Here is a 20205-nt window from a genome sequence, read left to right as displayed (position 1 = left end):
CCATACCTGTTACTGTTGAGTTGACTCCAACTCATAGTGACCCTATAGGACAGAGTAGAACTGCCTCTAAGGTTTCCAAGGCTGTAGTCTTTATGAAAGCAGACTGCCACATCTTTCTCCTGCAGAGCGGCTGGTGGGTTCGAACTAACAACCTTTCGGTCAGCAGCTGAGCACTTAACCCTGCACCGCCAGGGCTCCTTGTGTAATTGGCTAGGGGAATGTTCTGGGCAGATGGCGGCAGAGATTGTGCTTTGGCTTCCTGGACTAGGAAGAAATGGAGCTAATGCTGTCTTACCATCAACAGATTGACTATACAAATGGACAATGGCCACAGCAACTATGACAGTAGAACTCTGACTCACGTAAGATGCCCAGGAAGCCACACCACAGCTAGTGTTTAAACCAAAAAATGTAACTGAGGAAGAACTGAAAATTTAAAGACTATAAAGACAAAACACTAGTGTTTCATTTCTTGGACCTGAGTCTACTTTGAACCAGAGAAGTCATGGGCTACAAGTACAATTAAATGAGGAGCCTTATTATGCTTGTCTCATGTATGCGTGCACCCCTGCAAACATGCCACACACACTTACACACCTCTACACACACACACACACACACACACACGCATGCACGCAGTAGTCGGCTCTGCAGATGCATGTAGAATACACAATTTGACAGTATCTAGAGCAGTTCACAGAACATTCTTGAATGTATTTATTGGTGCGAGGGAGAAAGCAGCCAAAGCTGAGAAGGCAGAGAGTGCGGGTATTTCCATCTAAGAGTGTGGTGAGATTGGACACCAAACACCCACAACCACCTCCACCATCCCAGGCAGGTGGAACATCCCACAGCAGCCATGGTGCCCTCTGGTTTCGGGCTTCTCCCCTTTGTCTTCAAGATGGGTGAGCCCAAGCAAGTATGGTCGTCAGGATGAGGGCTCATCGACTCAGGGTGGTATTGGGAGGCAAGACCCCTGCCTGGTGGGGGCTCATGGGTCCTCGTCCTCGAAGAGCGTCAGGTTGTGCTTCCGTATGTGTCCCAGCAGGACCTGTCCTCGCCGCTCCAGGGTCTGGAGAACCGGCTTCAGGCCCTGGGCCCTGCCTTGGCTTTCCCAGAACACCGGGTCCATCTGCAGCGACGTGAGCAGCATATTCTGTAGACAGCCTGATGCAAGGACCTTCACGGCAGACTCTGGAAACCTGGAAGAAAGCCCCCCGAGCCCCCGAAACAAAAAGGAAAAGCAAAAGTAAACTCAGAGTTTCAGACAAAGGCAAAGCCAGATGGCCAGGACTTTCACAGCTGGGGAATCCTGGCAAAGTCACCTTCGAAGTCCCCCTGGGCCACACCTCCTGCCTGGTTAGCAGAGACCCCCTTTGGCCCACTCTGCTGTGAAAGCAGACGATAGAGCTTTCAGAATGGTCCCACCCCTCAGAGAAGCTGGGGGAATCAACTCTTCTCCTGGGTGCAATGCCCACTGCTCTACATGGCAAATGCTCTACATGGAAAGAGCCCCAGGAAGCCAGAGCTGCCTGCCAGGAATGAGCAGGGAAGGGTAGGGTTCCAGGCTAGCTCTCCCACCCCAGGTAAGGGAAGGGCTATCTTTCTCATACCCCAGCTTCTGCAGGGCCAGGAGGCCCTCTGTACATTGTGGAGGCTTCAACACTCCATCCAGGGGCTGGTGGGGCCTGATGGCTGCATTCCCACTCCACTTTCCCAGGGCTCTCTGCCCCTCCGGAATCTCAGCTCTGAGAGCTTTTGTCTGATGGACCACGAACCTCTCAGGAGCCACAGTTCAAGTCCCCACAGCCTGCAGCAAGGCCTTTAAGCCTCAGTCCTTGTACCTCCAACTCCATCCATCCCTTTGCTCCCAGTCTCCCTGCCTTTGAACCTCACCCATCTATGCCTTCCAGCAGCCGAAAGTTGAGCTTGTCCTCCGGGTGCTGAAGGTTTCCTGCATTATCGATGTAGACTAGATGAGATGGATCGCTGCTCCGGACCTCAGGGAAAGAAGATGGACAGAGACGAGGGGGTAAGAGTGCAGCAGAGCTGGTGCCTGTGGACTCTGGGAAGGCTAAGTGGTTTGGGGGCCCTGAGCTGGCAGTCCCACAATCCACCCTGCTACTGCCCAAATGATTTCCATGCACTGGGAGCTTACTCTATGCCGGGCACTGTGCAAAGTGCCTCCTGGCGTCTTCTTAATGAATCCTCCCAGTAAGCTTAGCAGGTGGGCACTAGGATTAGCCGCATTTTATAGGAATGGAGGCACAAAGAAGTTAAGCAATTTGCACACAATCACCCAGCTAATAAGCAGCTGGGCTGGTTTCAAACCTGGACCTGTAGCTGTAAGCCACAGCACCATCCTGCTATATTGCAATGCAGAGGGACTGATTCCTGTGTTGGTTACTACTGAGAAGACAGTCACCTCTGTTTCCCACACCAAGTGGCTGAAGGGGTGAGGAGCCTGGGCAGGAATCTGCAAGCACAGAGTAACGTACTCATCAGGGCCATCTGCGTTCATGATGTATCACACATGCCCATGCTTACACACTTACACACACACACACATGCTCATACACACATGCTCACCAAGTACACACTCACATGCATGCACACACACTCACACACACACACGCTCACACACATACACATGCTCACACAGGCTCACCACCTGGGTGCCACTTGTGCCTGCATACCTGGGCATTCCCCCGAGCATCACGGGTAACACACCTCTGACAGCACTGACTATACTCTGTTTCCACAGGAGAAGCATTTGGCTTCTGCTAAACATTTTCAAAACTAAAATCAGCAACAGGGAATTCTTCCGTACCTTCAAAAGGGTACTAGGTGTGGCTGAGCACCTGAGACCTTCTCCCCCCAACGTGCGCACACTCACCCCACATATTCTCCAGAATTCCCCCCATGTGCACACTCACCCCCACGTAGCCCCCAGAATTCCCTGGTAACACCTCATAGTCTTCTCCAGCGACCTAGGCTTGAATTATAAGGTTGGTTGTCTCCAGGGCCCCAGCTCTCCTCTCTTTGCCTCTTCTCCCCCCTCAACTCCCTCCATACAGCAAGTATCACGTTTTTTTCCAAAGCCTAGTGACTCTTCCCTCTGAAAATTGCTGTCCTAAAGGACCTGTGAAATGGCTGCCTTGCAAGGGGTAAGTGACGGATATGGAAGCTTTACTTCTCCCAGGGATATTTGCCTTTTATTAGGGAAGAGAAGAGATGACCCTGGGGGACAGGGGCCCAAAAAGCCCACCACCCAGCGGCTCCACTGGCAGCCCTGGCCTCCAGGGTCAGTGTGGCCTGCCTGGAGCTCAGCACTGGCAGCACACTGACAGCCACCCTCCAGAAGCAGCCGGGCGAAGAGGGGATGTGGACGGTAGGCCTCGTCGGGGGAGTAAGGTGGAGAAAGCTTCCCCAGGTAGCACCTTGCTTCTTGTGCAGGAGAAGTGGCTGTTTGGCCGCGCCGGTCCCTCTCTGATGGCCACTTTGCTTCCCACCCTGGTCTCCAGCTCTAACCAGAGGCAGCACCGAGTTTCTCTGATCAGCACTGGCCTGGGGGACATCAGGGTTTTGGGTTGGAGCCCCGTTGCTGCCACCAACCGGCCACGTGGCGTTGGGAACTCCTTCTCCTCCCCAGGCCACAATTTCCTCATCTGCATGCACAATGAGGAAGTCTGGCTAGACAGACAGCTCTCAGACTTTGATTCCTGGAGCCCTAGGGGTTCCCTGGAGTCTCTTGGGGGCCACAGGGCAGTGGCAATGGCGACAACGGGGCTCCAGACCCCCTTCCGTGACCTCACCTCAGCCACATTCTCAAAGCTCCACTTTTGCCAGTTTTATAAATTGGAAATATTTACTCAAAGGAAGTCTATTGCCAAAAAGAACAGGATTGGGAAATCCAGCATCAGATGATCTCTGAAACTCAGTAACTGTAGTTTCTGAAGGAGACAGGAAGACCTGGGCTGGGCTGACCAGGAGCCATGAGGAGACGTACCAGGATGTGGACCAGTCGCAGCTCAGCAGGGTTCCGGCATTTTTCCCGGAGCCTCTCTTCCACACAGGGATCCGAGGGTTCAGGCTCAAAGCCACAGCAGTAGCGATCCAGGCGGTCATGGACCTGTGGGGACACCCAGGCTCTGAAGTGGTGTGGCAGGGCGCCTGCCTCCACCAGGCCCAGCACCAAGGCAGCCTGACCTGCTGCTCCGTGTGACCTCAGGGCCATACCTCCATCCACTCAATGGGATTTAGGGGCTGGGACAATCCTCAGCGACTCTGTGCCGTTCAGCACTGTTGCTGGCCGCTAGTTAGTAATGGGGCTTCTGCTCTGCTCTTCTGGCCAGCTCACCCTGCACACCAGGAGCTGTACACGCCCCTCTCAGGCCAGCATAGATTTCTGCCCAGTGTCTGCTGCCTCCAGGCCTGGTCTTAAACTACACCACTGCTCCTGAGCTCCAAATGCCAGCTGCCTGTCTGTCTGCCTGGGGAGGGCCACACAGGACTCTACTTTTTCTTTAAGCAGCAAATGCTACATCAGGTATTCCTCCCTTCTTCAGAGATAATAGTCCCTTTACAATCATCTAGACAGTTCTTGGTGAACAGCTCTTTCACCCTGCGGTAGGCCTGAATCAGCATCAGGAAAGGAAGAGGACATGCCAGTTAAGCCTCATTTTACACTGGATGGCCTAAAGTGAGAACTGTCTAGTGTGTGGGGTCCATTCTCAGGAGCTGTGCTACCCACATCCCTAACACAGAATTAACACGCACAACGTCTTAGAGTGGATCAAAGGACTCCTATAACAACACTTCCTGAGTCCCTGGCTGGTGCAAATGGTTAAATGCTCAGCTGCTAACCGAAAGGTTGGCAGTTCAAGTCCACTCAGAGGTGTCTGGGAAGAAAGGCCTGGCAATCTACTTCCAAAAAACCAGCCACTGAAAACCCTATGGAGTACAGTTCTATTCTGATACACATGGGGTCACCATGAGTTAGATAGAATCAACTCAACAGCAACTGGTTTTGGTTATAAGAAAAGCGAGGATCATCTCTAGCAGGAAGTCTCAAGGCAAGGCAGGCTGTGCAGATTTACCAGCTCCATCATGTCATGATAGGACTCACGTTTCTTTCTGCTCCCCACTTGACCACCCACAATGCTAACAACATCCCAGTGTTGTCCCAAGAAGCCTACAGGTGACCATTTTCCTTGTCCATGGCCAGTAGGAGACAGAGAAGAAGAGAGAGAGAGGGAACCTCTCTCCCAACCATGGAATGGAAGTCCGCAACTTCAGCCTCACTGAACCAGATTAGGACACAGACTCATCCCTGCAAAAAGAGAGGCCACTGGAAGATGGTGATGTACTGATCAGCTGAAGCTAGGCTTCCTGAACCTGTCACCTCTGAAGCCAGGAATGCGTGGAAGTCGATTCAAATCAGGGCTCTGCTAGGAAGGAACACAGGACAACCAGCTGAGTCCACCATGCCCCCCATCCTCACTTAGGCTGCTGATACAAATGTTGACCGGGACAGGGCTGAGGACAGAGCCCTGCAGCATGCCACCAGAGACCTCTCAGCCATCCAGTCAGTTTTAAATCCACCTAAAGCTAGTATCACGGAGCCCTGGTAGCACAGTGGTTAAGCACCGAAAGGTCGGCGGTTCGAACCCACCGACCACTCTGTGGGAGAAAGAGGTAGCAGTCTGCTTCTGTAAAGATTACAGCCTTGGAAACCCTATGGGGCAGTTCTGCTCTGTCCTACAGGGTCACTGTGAGTCAAAATCGACTTGACAGCAGCGGGTTTTGGTTTGGTAAAGCTAGTATCACACCACCCATAGTCCTCCATATTGTCCTCACACTTAGCAAGGAGATCCAGCTCCAGGCTCTCAACATAGTGGTTTAGTGCAGATGCCAGCAAACTTTTTCTATAGAAGACCAGACCAGACAGTAAATATTTTAGACTTTATAGGCCATAAGGTCTCTGTCGCAACTACTCAACTCTGCCACTCTAGTATGTATTGAATGCATTGTGGATAATGTGTAAACAAATGGACATGGCCGTGGACCAATAAAACTTTACTTATGTACACTGAAATTTGAATTTCACAGTTTCATATGTCACAAAATATTCTTTTTTTTTTCAACCATTTAAAAAATGCAAAAACCATTCTTAACTCATGGGCTGTACAAAAACAAGCAGAGGGGAGGACTTGGCTTGCACTGTGGGCCATTGTTTGGTTTACTGACCCCTGGTTTGGAGCCGAGACGGATCTGGGGATAAATCCTGGCTCCACTCTGTCCTGTCTGTGTGACTCGAGGGACTCATTTCACCTCACTAAACCTCTGGGTTCTCATCCACAAAATGGGGCCGTGACATCCCCACGGGGCTGCTCTGGGACCACACAGGATGACAATCTGTACGAAGCTGGGAGGGGGCTGTCATGCAGAGTCCTCAGTTGTCTCTAGCCCTGGCAGAGATAGGCCCAAAGAGGAATCTTAGGGCTTCCCTCCCAGGAAGCCTTGGCCTCACCCCAGCTTACTTTGGCTAAAGGCTTGAGAACCAGGGTCTGACATAAAGTGCGTGTTTTGACGGTCTAGACATTCTTCCATGTGCCGGCCTAGTTTTTTGACAACAGACAGATCTGGGAGACACAAACCTACCTGTTGAGTCCTCTTTGACTGGGAAAGTAAATGCCAGGGCTGTTCTGAAACCAGTTGTTGTCAAGTCAATTCCAACTCATGGCAACCCCATATGTTAGAGTAGAACTGTGCTCCATAGGGTTGGTTTTCAATAGCTGATTCTCTGAAAGTAGGTGACTAGGCCTTTCTTCCGAGGCACCTCTGGGTGGACTCAAACCTATAACCTTTTAGTTAGTAGCCAAGAACATTAACCGTTTGCACCACCCAGGGACTTCAGGGCAGATCTAGCAAGGTGAAATGTAATAACTGCTCCAGGCTTTGCTTCATGTGTGACACACAGCCAGCCCAACCACCCTCCTCCTGCTAAACCCTCCCTGACCCTGTCTCCACAAGGCCGGGCAGGAGATTTCGCCTCAGAGCAGCATTTGTTTCCAAGGAAGCTAAAAGGAATATTGGCCCTTACGATACGTGCGGTGCTAGCTTCCCAAAACCTACACCCATCTGAATGGCCTGGCTGGGTGCAGTTGCCAATTTGATTATTTTGCCATGCTATCTGGTTATATTTTTCCACTGAAGAGAAATTCAGTTTAAACAGCAGCATACTAGCAACCAAACAGGACCAAGCTTAAATTTCATTCCCAGGTCCCTTTGGAATTTGATTCTTTTGCCCCTTTTTGGAAAAAGGAGAAGCTCCCCTTGGCAGTGTTGCTTTTCTGATCCAACCTAGCAATACTGCATAATCAACGCTGAACTGAAGTTTTTGCTTATTTTTAAATTAAACAGTTATAAAGCCCTACTCTGTGCTAGGCACCGCTCTGAGTGCTTTACACATTATTATCCCCATTTCAAAGACAAGGAAACTGAGTTACAGAGACTGAGTAATGCGCCCCAGGTCACATAGCTAGGAAGTGGTGGTGCCTGGATTCGAACCCGTGCAATCTGGCTCCCAACCACTAAGTCGGACTGTTCAGCAGGTGTGTGTGCCTTTGGCATCAGATTACAAGTTCCTTGATGGCAGAGATGAAGACAGCTCAATCTGACCCCCACCCAGCACGCAGTTAGAAAACCTAGAGACTTGGTTGAAATGTTTTGAATGAATGAAGTGAGCAGCTGGCTGACAGGAGGAAGGATATACTGGGGTCTTCACATGAGGACTGTGACCACTGAAAGCCTGCCCATAGCACCCTACCTCCCTACCCAGAATGCCAACACCAGAAGGCTTCAGGGGAAGGCTTGGCTCTGTTGTCCCCCCCTCCCCCGCAAACAGGGTGGGACAAGCCACTGAAGTCAGCCAAGGAGGTCAGCGGAGGAGGAGACATCAGGCCCAGCTCTGGGGGAGGGGCCCACATCCTCTAACCAGACCTTCCAGGTTCCTGGGCCAAGACGGGTATCAAGTGCCTAATCTGGGTCTGGTAGATTCCAGGAGATCCACCTGCTGTCCCAGGTGGCCCGCACCCTCCTGGGTGGAAAGGATGGCTCTTGACTAGGGCAGGCACCCTGCTGGGGACAGAGTTACAGAGTGGTTGGAGGCAGAGGGGAGCTGAGCCCGCTCCTCCACCCCAGCATCTCTCTCTGTGGAGGGCAGCAGGATCAGCCCACACTGACTGACTTGCTTTGGGGAGGACAGAGGGTGGGGAGGAGTGAGTTGCCTGGCACTGACTCACACTCTCCGAGGACTCACCCTGCAGTGCTCCACAAAGGGCAACCTTCTCGGGAGGCTCCAGGAAAGGAACATCTGGACCTCCTCATCTGCCCAAATCTGAGGCCAGAAGTTGAGGCACTAGCTTGGACTTGTGTGACTAGACCGGCTGCTGGGGTTTGAGGAGAGGGATTGAGAAGAACTAGAGCTAATTTAGGAGACCTGGTGGTACAATGGTTAAGCCCTTGGCTACTAACTGAAAGGCTAGCAGTTCAAATCCACCCAGTGGCTCCATGGGAGAAAGACCTGGTGATCTGCTCTTGTAATGATTACAGCCTAGAAAACCCTATGGGGTAATTCTACTCTGTCACATGGGGTCAATTATGAGTCAGAATCGACTCATGGCACCTAGCAACAACAACAGAGTTTATTTAAAGACATCTGTAGACCACTGTCAATTTTAAACAGCAACACACAAAACCAGTGGCACATTAAAAGATGAATCCACCAGAGAAAAGCAGGTTCCAACCAAGAAGCAGGCTGAGTCACCATTAGAACACCTTTCACAAGAAATCCCCATATTAGTACATCACAGGGGAAAATAGCATGATCTCCTCTGTGGATATTCGAAAGGCATTTGATAAAATTATACATTTTATACATTCCTGACAGTAAGAAGTCTTAATAAAGCAGGAATAATGACTACTTCTGTACCATATCTTCAGTCAAAAGCCAGCATGATCTTTACTGGTGAAACATGAGAAATAGTCCCAAGACTGTAAGAAACAAGTCATGACCATTATCCCTTTAATATTTAACACTGCTCTGGAGGCGCCAGCCAATGTAATGAGATAAGAGAAAGAAAGAAGAGGAAATGAGAAGACAAAGTGATGTTCACTCCAGATGAAATGACAGTATACTTGAAAAACCCAAGAGAATAAATTGAGCAACTGTTAGAAGCAATACGAATTTAGTAAGGTAGCCAGTAACAAAATTAATATTACGGAAATAAAACAGCTTTAATACAGGCAAGGAGCTACTGTTGTTGTTGTTGTTAGTTGCCCTCAAGTTGACTCCCACTCATGGCACCCCATCTATACAGAGCAGAACTGCTCTATAGGGTTTTCAACACTGTGATCTTTCAGAAGGAGATTGCCAGGCCTGTCTTCCAAGGCACCTCTGGGTGGATTCGAGCCACCAATGTTTCGGTTGTTGTTGTTGCTGTTAGGTGCCGTCAAGTTGGTTCCAATTCATAGCGACCCCATGTACAACAGAATGAAACGCTACTTGGGCCTGCACCATCCTCACAATTGTTGCTGTGTTTGAGCCCATTGTTGCAGCCACTGTGTCAATCCATCCCATTGAGGGTCTTCTTCTTTTTCGCTTTGTGACCCTCTACTTTGCCAAGCATGATGTCCTTCTCCAGTGATTGGTCCCTCCTGATAACATGTTCAAAGTACATGAAACGAAGTCTTGCCATCTCTGCTTCTGAAGAACATTCTGGATGTACTTCTTCCAAGATAGATTTGTTTGTTCTGGCAGTCCATAGTATATTCCATATTCTTCACCAACACCATAATTCAAAAGCATCAATTCTTCTTCGATCTTCCTTATTCATTGTCTAGCTTTTGCATGTATATGAGGCATTTGAAAATACCATGGCTTGGGTCAGGCACACCTTAGTCCTCAAGGTGACATCTTTCCTTTTTAACACTTTAGAGAGGTCTTTTGAAGCAGATTTGCCCAATGCAATACATCATCTAATTTCTTGACTGCTGCTTCCATGGGCATTGATTGTGGATCCAAGTAAAATGAAATCCTTGACAACCTCAATCTTTTCTCCGTTTATCATGATGTTGCTTATTAGTCCAGTTGTGAGGGTTTTTGTTTTCTTTATATTGAGGTGTAATCCATACTGAAGACTCTAGTCTAAGCTTTCAGTTAGTTGAGTGCTTAACCATTTTCACTACCCAAGGACCTAAGGAGCTACTAGCCAGAACATATAAAGGAAGAAGAGATCCCATTTGGAATGGCCACAGAAGTTGAAGTACCCACAGGCAGCCCAACATGAAAGTGAAGATTCAGCTAAAGAAAACTTCAGGATGCTTGAACATGAATAAATAGAGACATATCATGTTCTTGGCTAGAATGACTCTATATTTTAGGATACAAATTCTCTCTACATTAGTCCACAAAAATTTAATTTGCTTCCAATAAAATCCCAAAAGAATTTGAGAAAGGGGAGGAAGTAACAAGCTGACTCTAAATTTTATGTGAAAAAAAGTATTCAAGACTATCGGGAAAATTCTTAACAAGAGCAATGAGAAAGAACAAGCCCTACCAGTTGTTAACATAATATATAAATCTCAGTAATTAAAACCATGTGATTCTGACCTATAAATACACCCACTCCTCTCTTATCGTCATGCTTAGGTTCCAAAGACCAGGTCATCATGTGAAAATCAGCATTATGTGAAAATGGAGGATGACCACATCAGATCACAAAATGGAAGATGACTACATCATTACATAACTGCCAAATTGTATCATTACATAACTGCCAGATTACATCATTATGTAACTGCCAAATTATATCATTACATAACTGCCAAATCACTGAAAATCATGGCCCAGTTGACACATAACCTTAACTATCACAACTAGTGTTGCTCTCACCTCGCACCTTGGCCTTTGTTACTTCCAGACATACATCATTAATGCACAAAATAGTCAGATAGTAAATTTTTCACTGTTGTCGTAAATGTGAAATGTTGATAATGAGATAGTCGATAAATGAGGAGTAGGAACAGAAAATACTCCAGAAATAGACCTTAATACATATAGAAATTGGCTCTCTGATAAAGGTAGCATCTCAAATTGGGGGAAAGATTGATTATTCAACAAATGGTGTTGAGACATTTGGGTTGCCATCAGGAGGAAAAAAAGTTGTTTCACACTTGATATCTTATCCCAAAAGTAACTTCCAGGTGGAGCAATGATATGTGAAACTATAAAAGTACAGATGAAATCATGGAAGAATTTTAAAAATTATCCTAAAGTGAGAATGACCTTCTAAAGCATGATATACAAAACTAGAATTCATAAAAGAAAAACTTAGTAATTTCAACAACATACATTTTTTGAAATTTCTGTACAGAAAAAGACTATAAACAAAGCTTAATGGCAATTAAACCTGAATATGAGCAGAGAGTTAAAAAATATAAAATAAAAGGCTTTTAAACAGAGGCAGGACTAGGGTGTCAGGAGGCGCTCATTCTCAGGGTCCTGCAAGTGCAGAGTCTGCACATGAGAGTAAGCGCCGCCTAAAATTTTTGCACCTTGGGTACCTCCCTTGCCTCATTCATTAGTTTTCTATTACTGTGTTACAAATTACTGAAAGCTTAGTGGCTTAAAACACACACACACACATTTATTATCTTACAAAGGAGCCCTGGTGGCGTAGTGGTTAAGCACTCGGCTGCTAACTGAAAGATTGATGGTTCAAACCCACCAGTTGCTCCATGGGAAAAAGATGTGACAGTGCCTTGGAAACCCTATGAGGCAGTTCTTCTCTGTCCTATAGGGTCACTATGAGGTGGAATCAACTCAACAGCAACAGGTTTTTTTTTGTTTTGGTTTTGGTTTCTATCTTACAGATTTGGTGGGTCAGGAGTTCATTGTGTTTTTACTGGGCTATCTGCTCAGAGCCTCACCAGACGGAAATCAGCCAGGGCCACAATTTTGTCTGTAGCTCAGGGATCTCTTCTAAACTCATTCAGGTTGTGGGCAGAAATCAGTTCCATGTGGTTGTAGGACTGAGGTCCTCGAGGATCTCAGAGTCTTCCTGGAGGCCTTCACTCCTGACAGGCAGTTCATAACATGGCTGTTTGCTTTCTTCCTTGAGCCAGAAGGAGAATCTCTCTGATGCTTCATCTTCTTTAAAAGACTCACCTGATTAAGTCAGGCCCACCCAGGATAATCTCCCTTTTGATGAATTTAAATTTAACTGATCAGTAATCTAATCACTGGAGTGATATTCCATTATATTCACAGGTCTTGACCACAGTTAAGGGGAGGAGTTTATATTAGGGTGCAATAATCACTGGGGGCCATCTTAGAATTCTGCCTATCACACCTCATCCTAATCTAGGCCCTGCTTTTAAATTCATGAAAAGATGTTCAATGTCATTCATAATTAAAATTTTGTTGTTGTTGTTTTTTAATCTATCATAGTGGCAAAGATCAAAGAGGTAGATGATAACCAGTGTTGTTCAGGGGTGGGGAAGTAGGTACTTCATACATTGCTGGGAAGTGCAGATCTGTTGGGGGGGCAATTTGGCCAAATTTACCGAGCTGGTCGTTACCCGACTGCTGTTCCAAGCCTGGGTGCTGACCCTGTGGGCTGTATCATCCTTGCCCTCTGGCTTCCGGTTGGGTCTGCTGGTGGGAGGCACCAGCAGGAGACAGGAAGGTCAGAGGAGAGAGAGGTCTGGGCACATTTTCCTTACTCTCTACCTGCTCTGGGCTTCTCTTCTGGTAATGGCTGCAGCCCTCCTCCACCACAGCTCCTGCCGGGCAGCCCTCTTCCATGACCACCATGACTTTCTGCCTTCCCCTTATCCATTCAAGTCTAATGGTGGTAAGGCTAGTCTCTGATGCTCCATCGTTTCTTATTCACTCCCTGAACCCTGGTGACAGCTCTGTAACTGGTCCTTTCATTAAAACCTCTTCCTATGAACCACCTGGGTTAGATTCCGTTTCCTGTTGGACAGATACATCTACCAAAATGGAAAAAAAAAAAAAAAGCTTCTCCCTTTGCTAAGCAATTCCATTTCTAGAATTTTATTCTACAGTAAATTTACATATAGTACAAAGACATCTGTAATTAAGGATTTGCAGGCATAGCTGTTGCAATGGGAACGAGAGAAATGGATGGTAGTGCAGCCAAACAATGAAATACTTTGTAGCCATAATATACTTTTAACTGGGATAAAAAGAAATACTGTGTATGGTATGTTACAATTTGTGTTAAAAAGGGGGCGGCACAGGATTAGGTATGCATATATATGCTTGAATGTGCATGGATTTTCTCTGGAGTGACACAAGGAAGACTGGTGACAGTTTGCCTTTGAGGAGGGAAAATAGGGGACTGGAGTTCAGAACAGGCAGATCGTATGTTCCTCCCCTGACGCGGGACTTGGCCATTGACTTGCTTTGGCCAATGGAATAATAGACATGACATTGGCAGAGACCTTAAATGTGCTTTTGCAATTTAGTTGGGCTCTAGGGCTTCTTCCATTTCCCCTCTAAGAAGTTTGCCCCTGGCTGTACCGCCCCTTCAGCCTGGGCCCCAGAATGAGACATAAAGAGCAGACCTGAACCCAATCCACAGCTTGGAGCCATGCTCAGTTGAGCCCAGTTTACCAACAGATCCTGGAGTCAAAAATAAAGGGCTGGTGTTTTAAGCCACTGAGCTTAGGGAGGTGTGTTACACAGCATTATTGCAGCAATACCTAACCAATAAGGGAGTGTTCTGTGGGATTTGTGAAGCATGGGTATGATTCGTGGGGGGTGTATGTGTGCAGCGCTTGTGTACTTTGTGCAGGGGTAAATGTTATACCACACAAAGAAAAGCAAGGCTTCGTGGTGTGTACCGAGCTTGTACTCAGCCCCCAGCCAGAAGGTCCCTCGGGTTCCCCTGCAGCGAACCCCACAATTCACAGCCCTGCCTCTCTCTGACTTGCCAGTGTTTTCTAGGAAGCTGGTGGCAGTCAGACAGGGGTGTTTGTTCAGCAAACCAGGGAAGGGGTGGCCTAGCCGAGCCCAGCCGCATCTGACCACACACCCAACCTGTGTGTGCCTTGGCCTCAGAGACTTCAGTCCCCACAGCGGGGCTTGGCACTGCAGGAGGGTCCCACACCACAGCCCCAGCGGGGACAGAGAGGCTCTGTGTGGAGCAGAAAGCTGCAGTGTGCACCTCAGCCAGCTCGGGCTTTGTGAGGAATGGGGCCTCGGAGCTCGAGGCCCTCCGGGCATCGCTGCAGGGGTCCATCTTCCTGCTCTTGTTCATGACCATCCCAAGAGTGACTGATTGAGAGGGCGAGCTCGGAGTCAGACTGTCCAGGCTGTGTCTCAGCTCCATCAGCTGTGACTTTGACAAGTCACTTAACCTCTTGGGCTTCAGTTTCTCAACTTTAAAATAGAGATCGGAATAAATTTATTCTTGTAAAGTGCTAGGAACAACGCCTGCTTTTTATTGAGGGTGTGCTGCCTGCCAGGAGCTGTATGGAGGAAATTACGTGAACGATCTCACTCAGTCCTTGCAGAAACCACCTGACTCAGGCTGGACTCCCCCAGAGACAGCTCTTGAGACAAGGATTCAAGTGAAACAGGTTATTTGTGAGCTAACTCCAAGAAACAAAGTATCGGGTGGGGAAGCGAGACAGGGAAGGCCAGCAGTTAACCACCATGGCTGCCTGGGGTTCAGTCTTGCTAGGGAACTCTGGGAGACAGTGTAGGACACACATGTCAGAGTTATCCCAGCAAGGGAGCTGGAGTATTTAGGCACCAACTCCCACCAGTCATTGGTTGACAGCTGCTCCTGGAGGTGGGTGACCAACCTACTCTGTTTGCCCAGGACTATCCCAGCTTGGAATCCCTGGGTGTGGCAAATAATTAAGCTCTTGACTACTAACCGAAAGGTTGGTGGTTTAAATCCACCCAGAGGTGCCTCGGAAGACAGGCCTGGCAGTCTTCTTCTGGCGGTCAGAGCCTTGAAAACCCTATGGAGCAGTTGTACTCTGCACACTTGGGGTCACCATGAGTTGCAATCAACTCAACAGCAACTGGTTTGGTTTTCATTTTTTGTCTGGCTTCAGCGCTGAAACATCTACAATCCGGGGAAACACCTCAGTCCCGACCTGGATAGCTGTCCACACTACCTGGAGGGCATTAATTCCCCAGCACTTCCAGCCTGTCATACAGCAAGGTAGAGAAGGCTCCAGGGCCAAGGGTAAGCCCTCAGGCAGAGAGGTGGGTGCTGGCAATGAGGAGCAACCATGCACTAAAATGGTAAGGAACCAAGGGGATAAGGTCCAATCTCATTTTAGAGGTGAGATAAGTGAATCTCAGAGAAGGTAAGTAACCTGTTCAGTGTCACACAGCCAAAAGTGGTCTGGGGGCGGGAGGCTCAAACCCAGGCCTGTCTGATGCCAAAGCCCATAACCTTGACCACCAGGTTCCCGGGTCTTCCTTCCACAAGGCTGGTGAGGTTGGAAGAACACTGGAGATCAGCTAGTCCAGTGACTGGGAATGAAAACAGCACAGGCAGACAGGCAGCATTCAAGGGGGACATGGTAGGCAGGTGTCAGACAAAAGGAGAGTGTGGCCACCTCTAAAGGGGGCAGCAGCTACTCAGCTTGGGTTGGTTATTGCCACCTGGGAATGAAGGCCCAGTTCTGCTAAACCATCCAATGTTCCAACAGAAGCTGTATTCTTATGGGAAATCTCCCAAGTTTTAATGTTGTCAAAGAATTTTCTAGAACACATTGCAAAACCAACCCTGTGTGGACCAAACACAGCATATTGGACCCTGGCTGCCAGTCATGGCCCTGAATCTTGTCCAGTGGCCCCTCTGCCCACCATGTAGGTGAAGCTGGGAGTTAGTGTTGATCTCTTTCCTCAAAGGAGGTTCCTACAGAACCAGGGGCTGGCTCAGTGTGTTTGCAGTGCACAGAACTGCCTCACTCTGAACTTTATTCATTTTCTGTCCTGATTTCTTCCTGGCAGTTTCCTCACGTGTGTATCCTCAGCTGACATCAGTCACAGGCTGGTTGTTAACAGGGCAGTCAGTAAATAGCTGATGCCTGGAGTCCACCAGTTAACCCCTGCTGCCCTGACTCCTCTTCCCTAGGATCCCCAGACTGCCCTCCCTCCAGCAAGTCCAGGATCAACTCCTGCACAGCAGGGACCTCATCCTCTGGCCAGTGGCTGGGGTTCCTTCTCATTCTTCAGCACCCTATCTGGACCAGAATCATCCTCCTTTCTCTCTCTCACACACACACAGACACACACACACACACACACACACACACACTTTATTTTAAAATTATGCAACCATTTTTGAATCCTTGTTGAATCAAGGATGGCTATACACAATGGTGCGCTGGTAAATGTTTAACAGCCAGCTCTCTGGGAGAGGGAGGAAGCCCTGATCTGTAGCGTTTGCTGATTTCCATGGTGTAAATACTGGCCAGTTTCAAGCTACCAGCATGACATGACTGAGCATGGAGTTGGGAAGAGGTGAGGTGTGCAATAGCACACCAGAATATAGTGTTTACCATACAGACACAACATATAATAACATCAAGAGCATAGGCAATAGTAAAATGTAGTCAACTAGGAAGTGATGAGTTCTGAGTACTTATTACTTTTGTTTCTAATATAATTTTTTAGTTATTGTTGGTGTGTGCTGTTGAGTTGATTCTGACTCATAGCAACCCTACAGTTAGTTTACATAACTTCATTTTTAATAATGGCTGTATTTCCCAACCAGCTGAATTCCTGAAATTCCTGAAAGTTTTAACAGTCAGCTCTTGTAAGCTGATACAAGGTGGCTCCAGCACATGGCTGGATGCATAAACCCAGGGGCAGAGAAATAGCAAAAGCATGTGCTGGGTGGTCAGAGGACAAGGATGTGAGGGAGAGTCACCACCATCCATCCTCAGGCGTGCAGTTCAGGCCTCTCTACCTGAATCCCCTACCTCCACTGCTCCCCAGCCCTGCCTGCCTGGCCCCACCTACCTGCAGCAGGAAGTCGAAGAGTGCCAGGCGTGCCCACTCGGCGCGGTGGATGCCCAGGCATAGGGCCTGGCCCGGCCGGCTGCAGCCGTCAACCAGCAGGGCCTGGTACTGCAGCCAACCTAAGGCCAGAGAGTTCTGGTCGTCGTTAGGATCAGCCAGGTGCTGCACGTCAGGCACCCACCAGATGAGGGGCCTTGTGCCACCATCCGTGTAGCGGTACGGCAGCAGGGGGCTGTGGAAGCGCCGGGCCACTGCAGGCAGGCTCCGCCGCAGCCCCAGCACACGGTCCACATGGAAGGACAGGACCTCAGGCAGGTCCCCAGGCCTCTTGATGAGGCCGCAGAGCCCCTGGGAGCAAAGCTGGCCGAGCCCGGGAGCAGATGTGTCCTGAAGGGCACCCTCGACAGAGAGGCTGACCTGCAGCACCTGCCCATGGCCGGGGACTCGGGCCTTGCCTACCACCTCCCCACGGGCCAGCAGCCCAAGGGTCTGCACATCATGCTCTGTGAACCATGGGGGAACCTGCCTGCCAGTTCTCAAGCCTGTCAACAGCCCAGGCGTCTCAGTGTTACACCAGACAGAACCTTGCAACTCCCCAACAGAGCCAGGCCACTGACGAGCCCCCCGGGCCGGGCCAGAGTCCCTGGCATGTTGCCCACCAGCCAAGGCTCTCTTCTCAGCTCCTGGCAGCTCCCTGCCTTCAGCTGGGTGGGGCTGGAGGGTGGGTCCAGCAGTGGCTCTCCAAGTCCGGAAAGTGGTTATGTCGCTCCCTGTGAGCTGGCTGACCAGGGTGCTCGTCTCGCTCTGTGTCTCCCGGATGGGACTGTCTGGCTCACAGGCTTCCGAAGCAATGTCCCTCCTGACCCTACCTGGACTCCTGCTGTCCCCTCCTGGGGACTGCTTGCTTCTGTCCACTCTCGCTCTGTGGCCTTGCTTCTCAGCACAGACCAAGTTGGAGTTCCTGAGCAAAGCCAAGCCTCTCCGGAACCCCAGGCTTCTTGCCCGCTGCCTCCGGCTGAAACTCAGAGCCTGCCGGACATGGGGAGCAGGGACACCCGTGACCCACTGCGGCTCCATGGAACCAGGGTCCGGGCCAGTGGCTGGACGCAGTGAGGGGAAGCGGGTGACAGCCACCGCAGACAGGGTCATCAAGAGGCAGAATGTCACCACTGACCGCCTCTTGCCACGCAGCCTTCTCCAGAGCCAAGATGCCTGGGGGTGGAGGAAGTAGAAAGAGAAAGTTTGAGACCTGGGAAAGATGTCAGCCCCAACCCACAGAACAATGGGGACAGAGACAAGGGGCCTCTGGGTACACTAGGGACTGAAAAGATCATAGTCTAGGTCAAGAAGCATCTAGCTGCTTTCTAAAGAAGAAATGGGCAACCCCAGTCAACCCTATCCAGACTTCAAAGCTTAGCTTGCTCTGCCTCCTTGGGTAGCCTCCTCTGATGCCCGCAGGCAGACAGGCTTCTCCTCTGTGGCCTCCACTGCCCTTCAGTCAACACCCATTAGGACATGGTCACCATGTACCATAAGGGTCTCTTTCCACATCTGTCCCCCACCACCAAGTCCTGGCCTCTCTTTTCATCTCCATGTGATCTCTAGGGCCCATGTGGCAGACTCTAGGTGTCCCCACAAATATGCTCTTCCCTTTTTCCAGGGCACACAGCCATCTAGCTAAAGATGACTTTTTCCAGTCTCTCTTGCAGCAGCGTGTGGTCATGTGACTTAAGTCCTTCCCCATGGCGTGAGAGTCAACCACTTTTGCCTGCCTCACTTGCTTAAAAGGAAACTGGCTGCCCTGGCCTTTCTCTCCTCCCTTTTTCTGCAGGTTGGCACATAAATGAGGCAGCACCAACTCCATACATATGTAGGAGGGGGCCAAGTAGCATTGAAATCAGCTGGTTTTCATAAAGCAGATGCTCTTCTCAACTACCAGATAGCCAGGCTACTTCCTGCATATATGGCTGGTAAGCATGGTTCTTTGGGTATCACGACCTCGTCTGCTTCTCTAACCCTGAGGGCCCAGGCGGGACCTCTGGACCACAAAGATCACCCCCATTTCCACACCCTTTTTTTGCATATAAGAGATGGGGATTCTGCTCCTCAGTGTGTGTCTCTCACCTTCAGCTGTATTTTTGTTGGTGCTTTCTGAGATCTGCCCCCACTGGGCTCTCTCCTCCACTCTTTCTCACTTCAGCTACCACTGCTCCTGCATGAACTCAACTGCTTTTACATCCCTCCCAAATATTCTGGTGTCTACCTCCTAATTTAGATGAAAAAGGAATTTGCTTTTTGTCTTCCATTGTCTTCCTTACTTTTAGATGGTTTCCAGTAGAAGAGGAGAATGCAGAGTTTATGCAGCCGTGTTCCTCCCAACAGTCCTCACTGGCACGTTTGTAAGAAGGAAAGGGGCATTCCTGTACAGAATGCAGTGACTGGGCCAGCCCACAGACAGTCACTCCTTCCAGCTTCTGTGCTGAGGAGCCACAGCACCCAGACAGCCTTGGGAATCCCAAGAATCTTGCTCCCTCTGCACATTTCCACAGCATCCAGGACAGTACACCAACTTTGGGTGGATAGAATCCAACCACCAGGTGGGCTGACCACTCAGCACCCCTCCCAAGAGACACCCTTGAAGCCCACCTATCAGAGTTAGATTTTTAGGCGTCAGGGAGACAGGAAGGGGCACTAGAAGTCCTCCATTTTATAACTAACTAACTAACTCTCTTTCTCCTCAAAAGCACCTCTCCTTCTGTTTCCAATCTGGCTAAAAGGTAGTTGTTATGTATACTTTTGTATACAGGTTCTCAAATCTCATAAGCATTTTGAATCTTCTATACTGCTTTTTACACTGTTGTGATGTTTTTCTAATGCTTTTAAAAATACTTATGTATAAGTCACTTATAATGTGAAGTTAGAGAATTTCTGAACTTAGAAATAGAAACATATATATTTCTATAACACTTTTAACTATTAACTGTAAGTCATTAGAAAGTCGTTCTAACCTTGAAAATAGATCATAGAAGTTTGTGAAGTAGGTCATAAATAACTTCTCTAAATTGGGCTATGCACCTGCACTCTGTCATAACAACATGTAACATTAATCAAATCTCTATAAA

The 20205-nt window shown here is 48.9% G+C and overlaps 1 protein-coding gene across 1 annotated transcript; it reads right to left on the bottom strand.

The window, feature by feature from the left end:
- Nucleotides 1–991: 991 nt before the first annotated feature.
- On the bottom strand, nt 992–18436 carry GASK1A (golgi associated kinase 1A). The gene is given in 4 exon segments (XM_012554492.2): nt 992–1202; nt 1897–2000; nt 4010–4132; nt 17084–18436. Coding segments are annotated over 4 exon segments (1791 nt in total).
- Between the last annotated feature and the right edge of the window lie 1769 nt (nt 18437–20205).

Source organism: Trichechus manatus, unplaced genomic scaffold (genome assembly GCF_000243295.1).
Source record: "Trichechus manatus latirostris isolate Lorelei unplaced genomic scaffold, TriManLat1.0 scaffold00001, whole genome shotgun sequence".
In the NCBI taxonomy this organism is placed as follows: Eukaryota; Metazoa; Chordata; class Mammalia; order Sirenia; family Trichechidae; genus Trichechus; species Trichechus manatus.
This window is presented reverse-complemented; position numbering and strand designations above follow the sequence as displayed.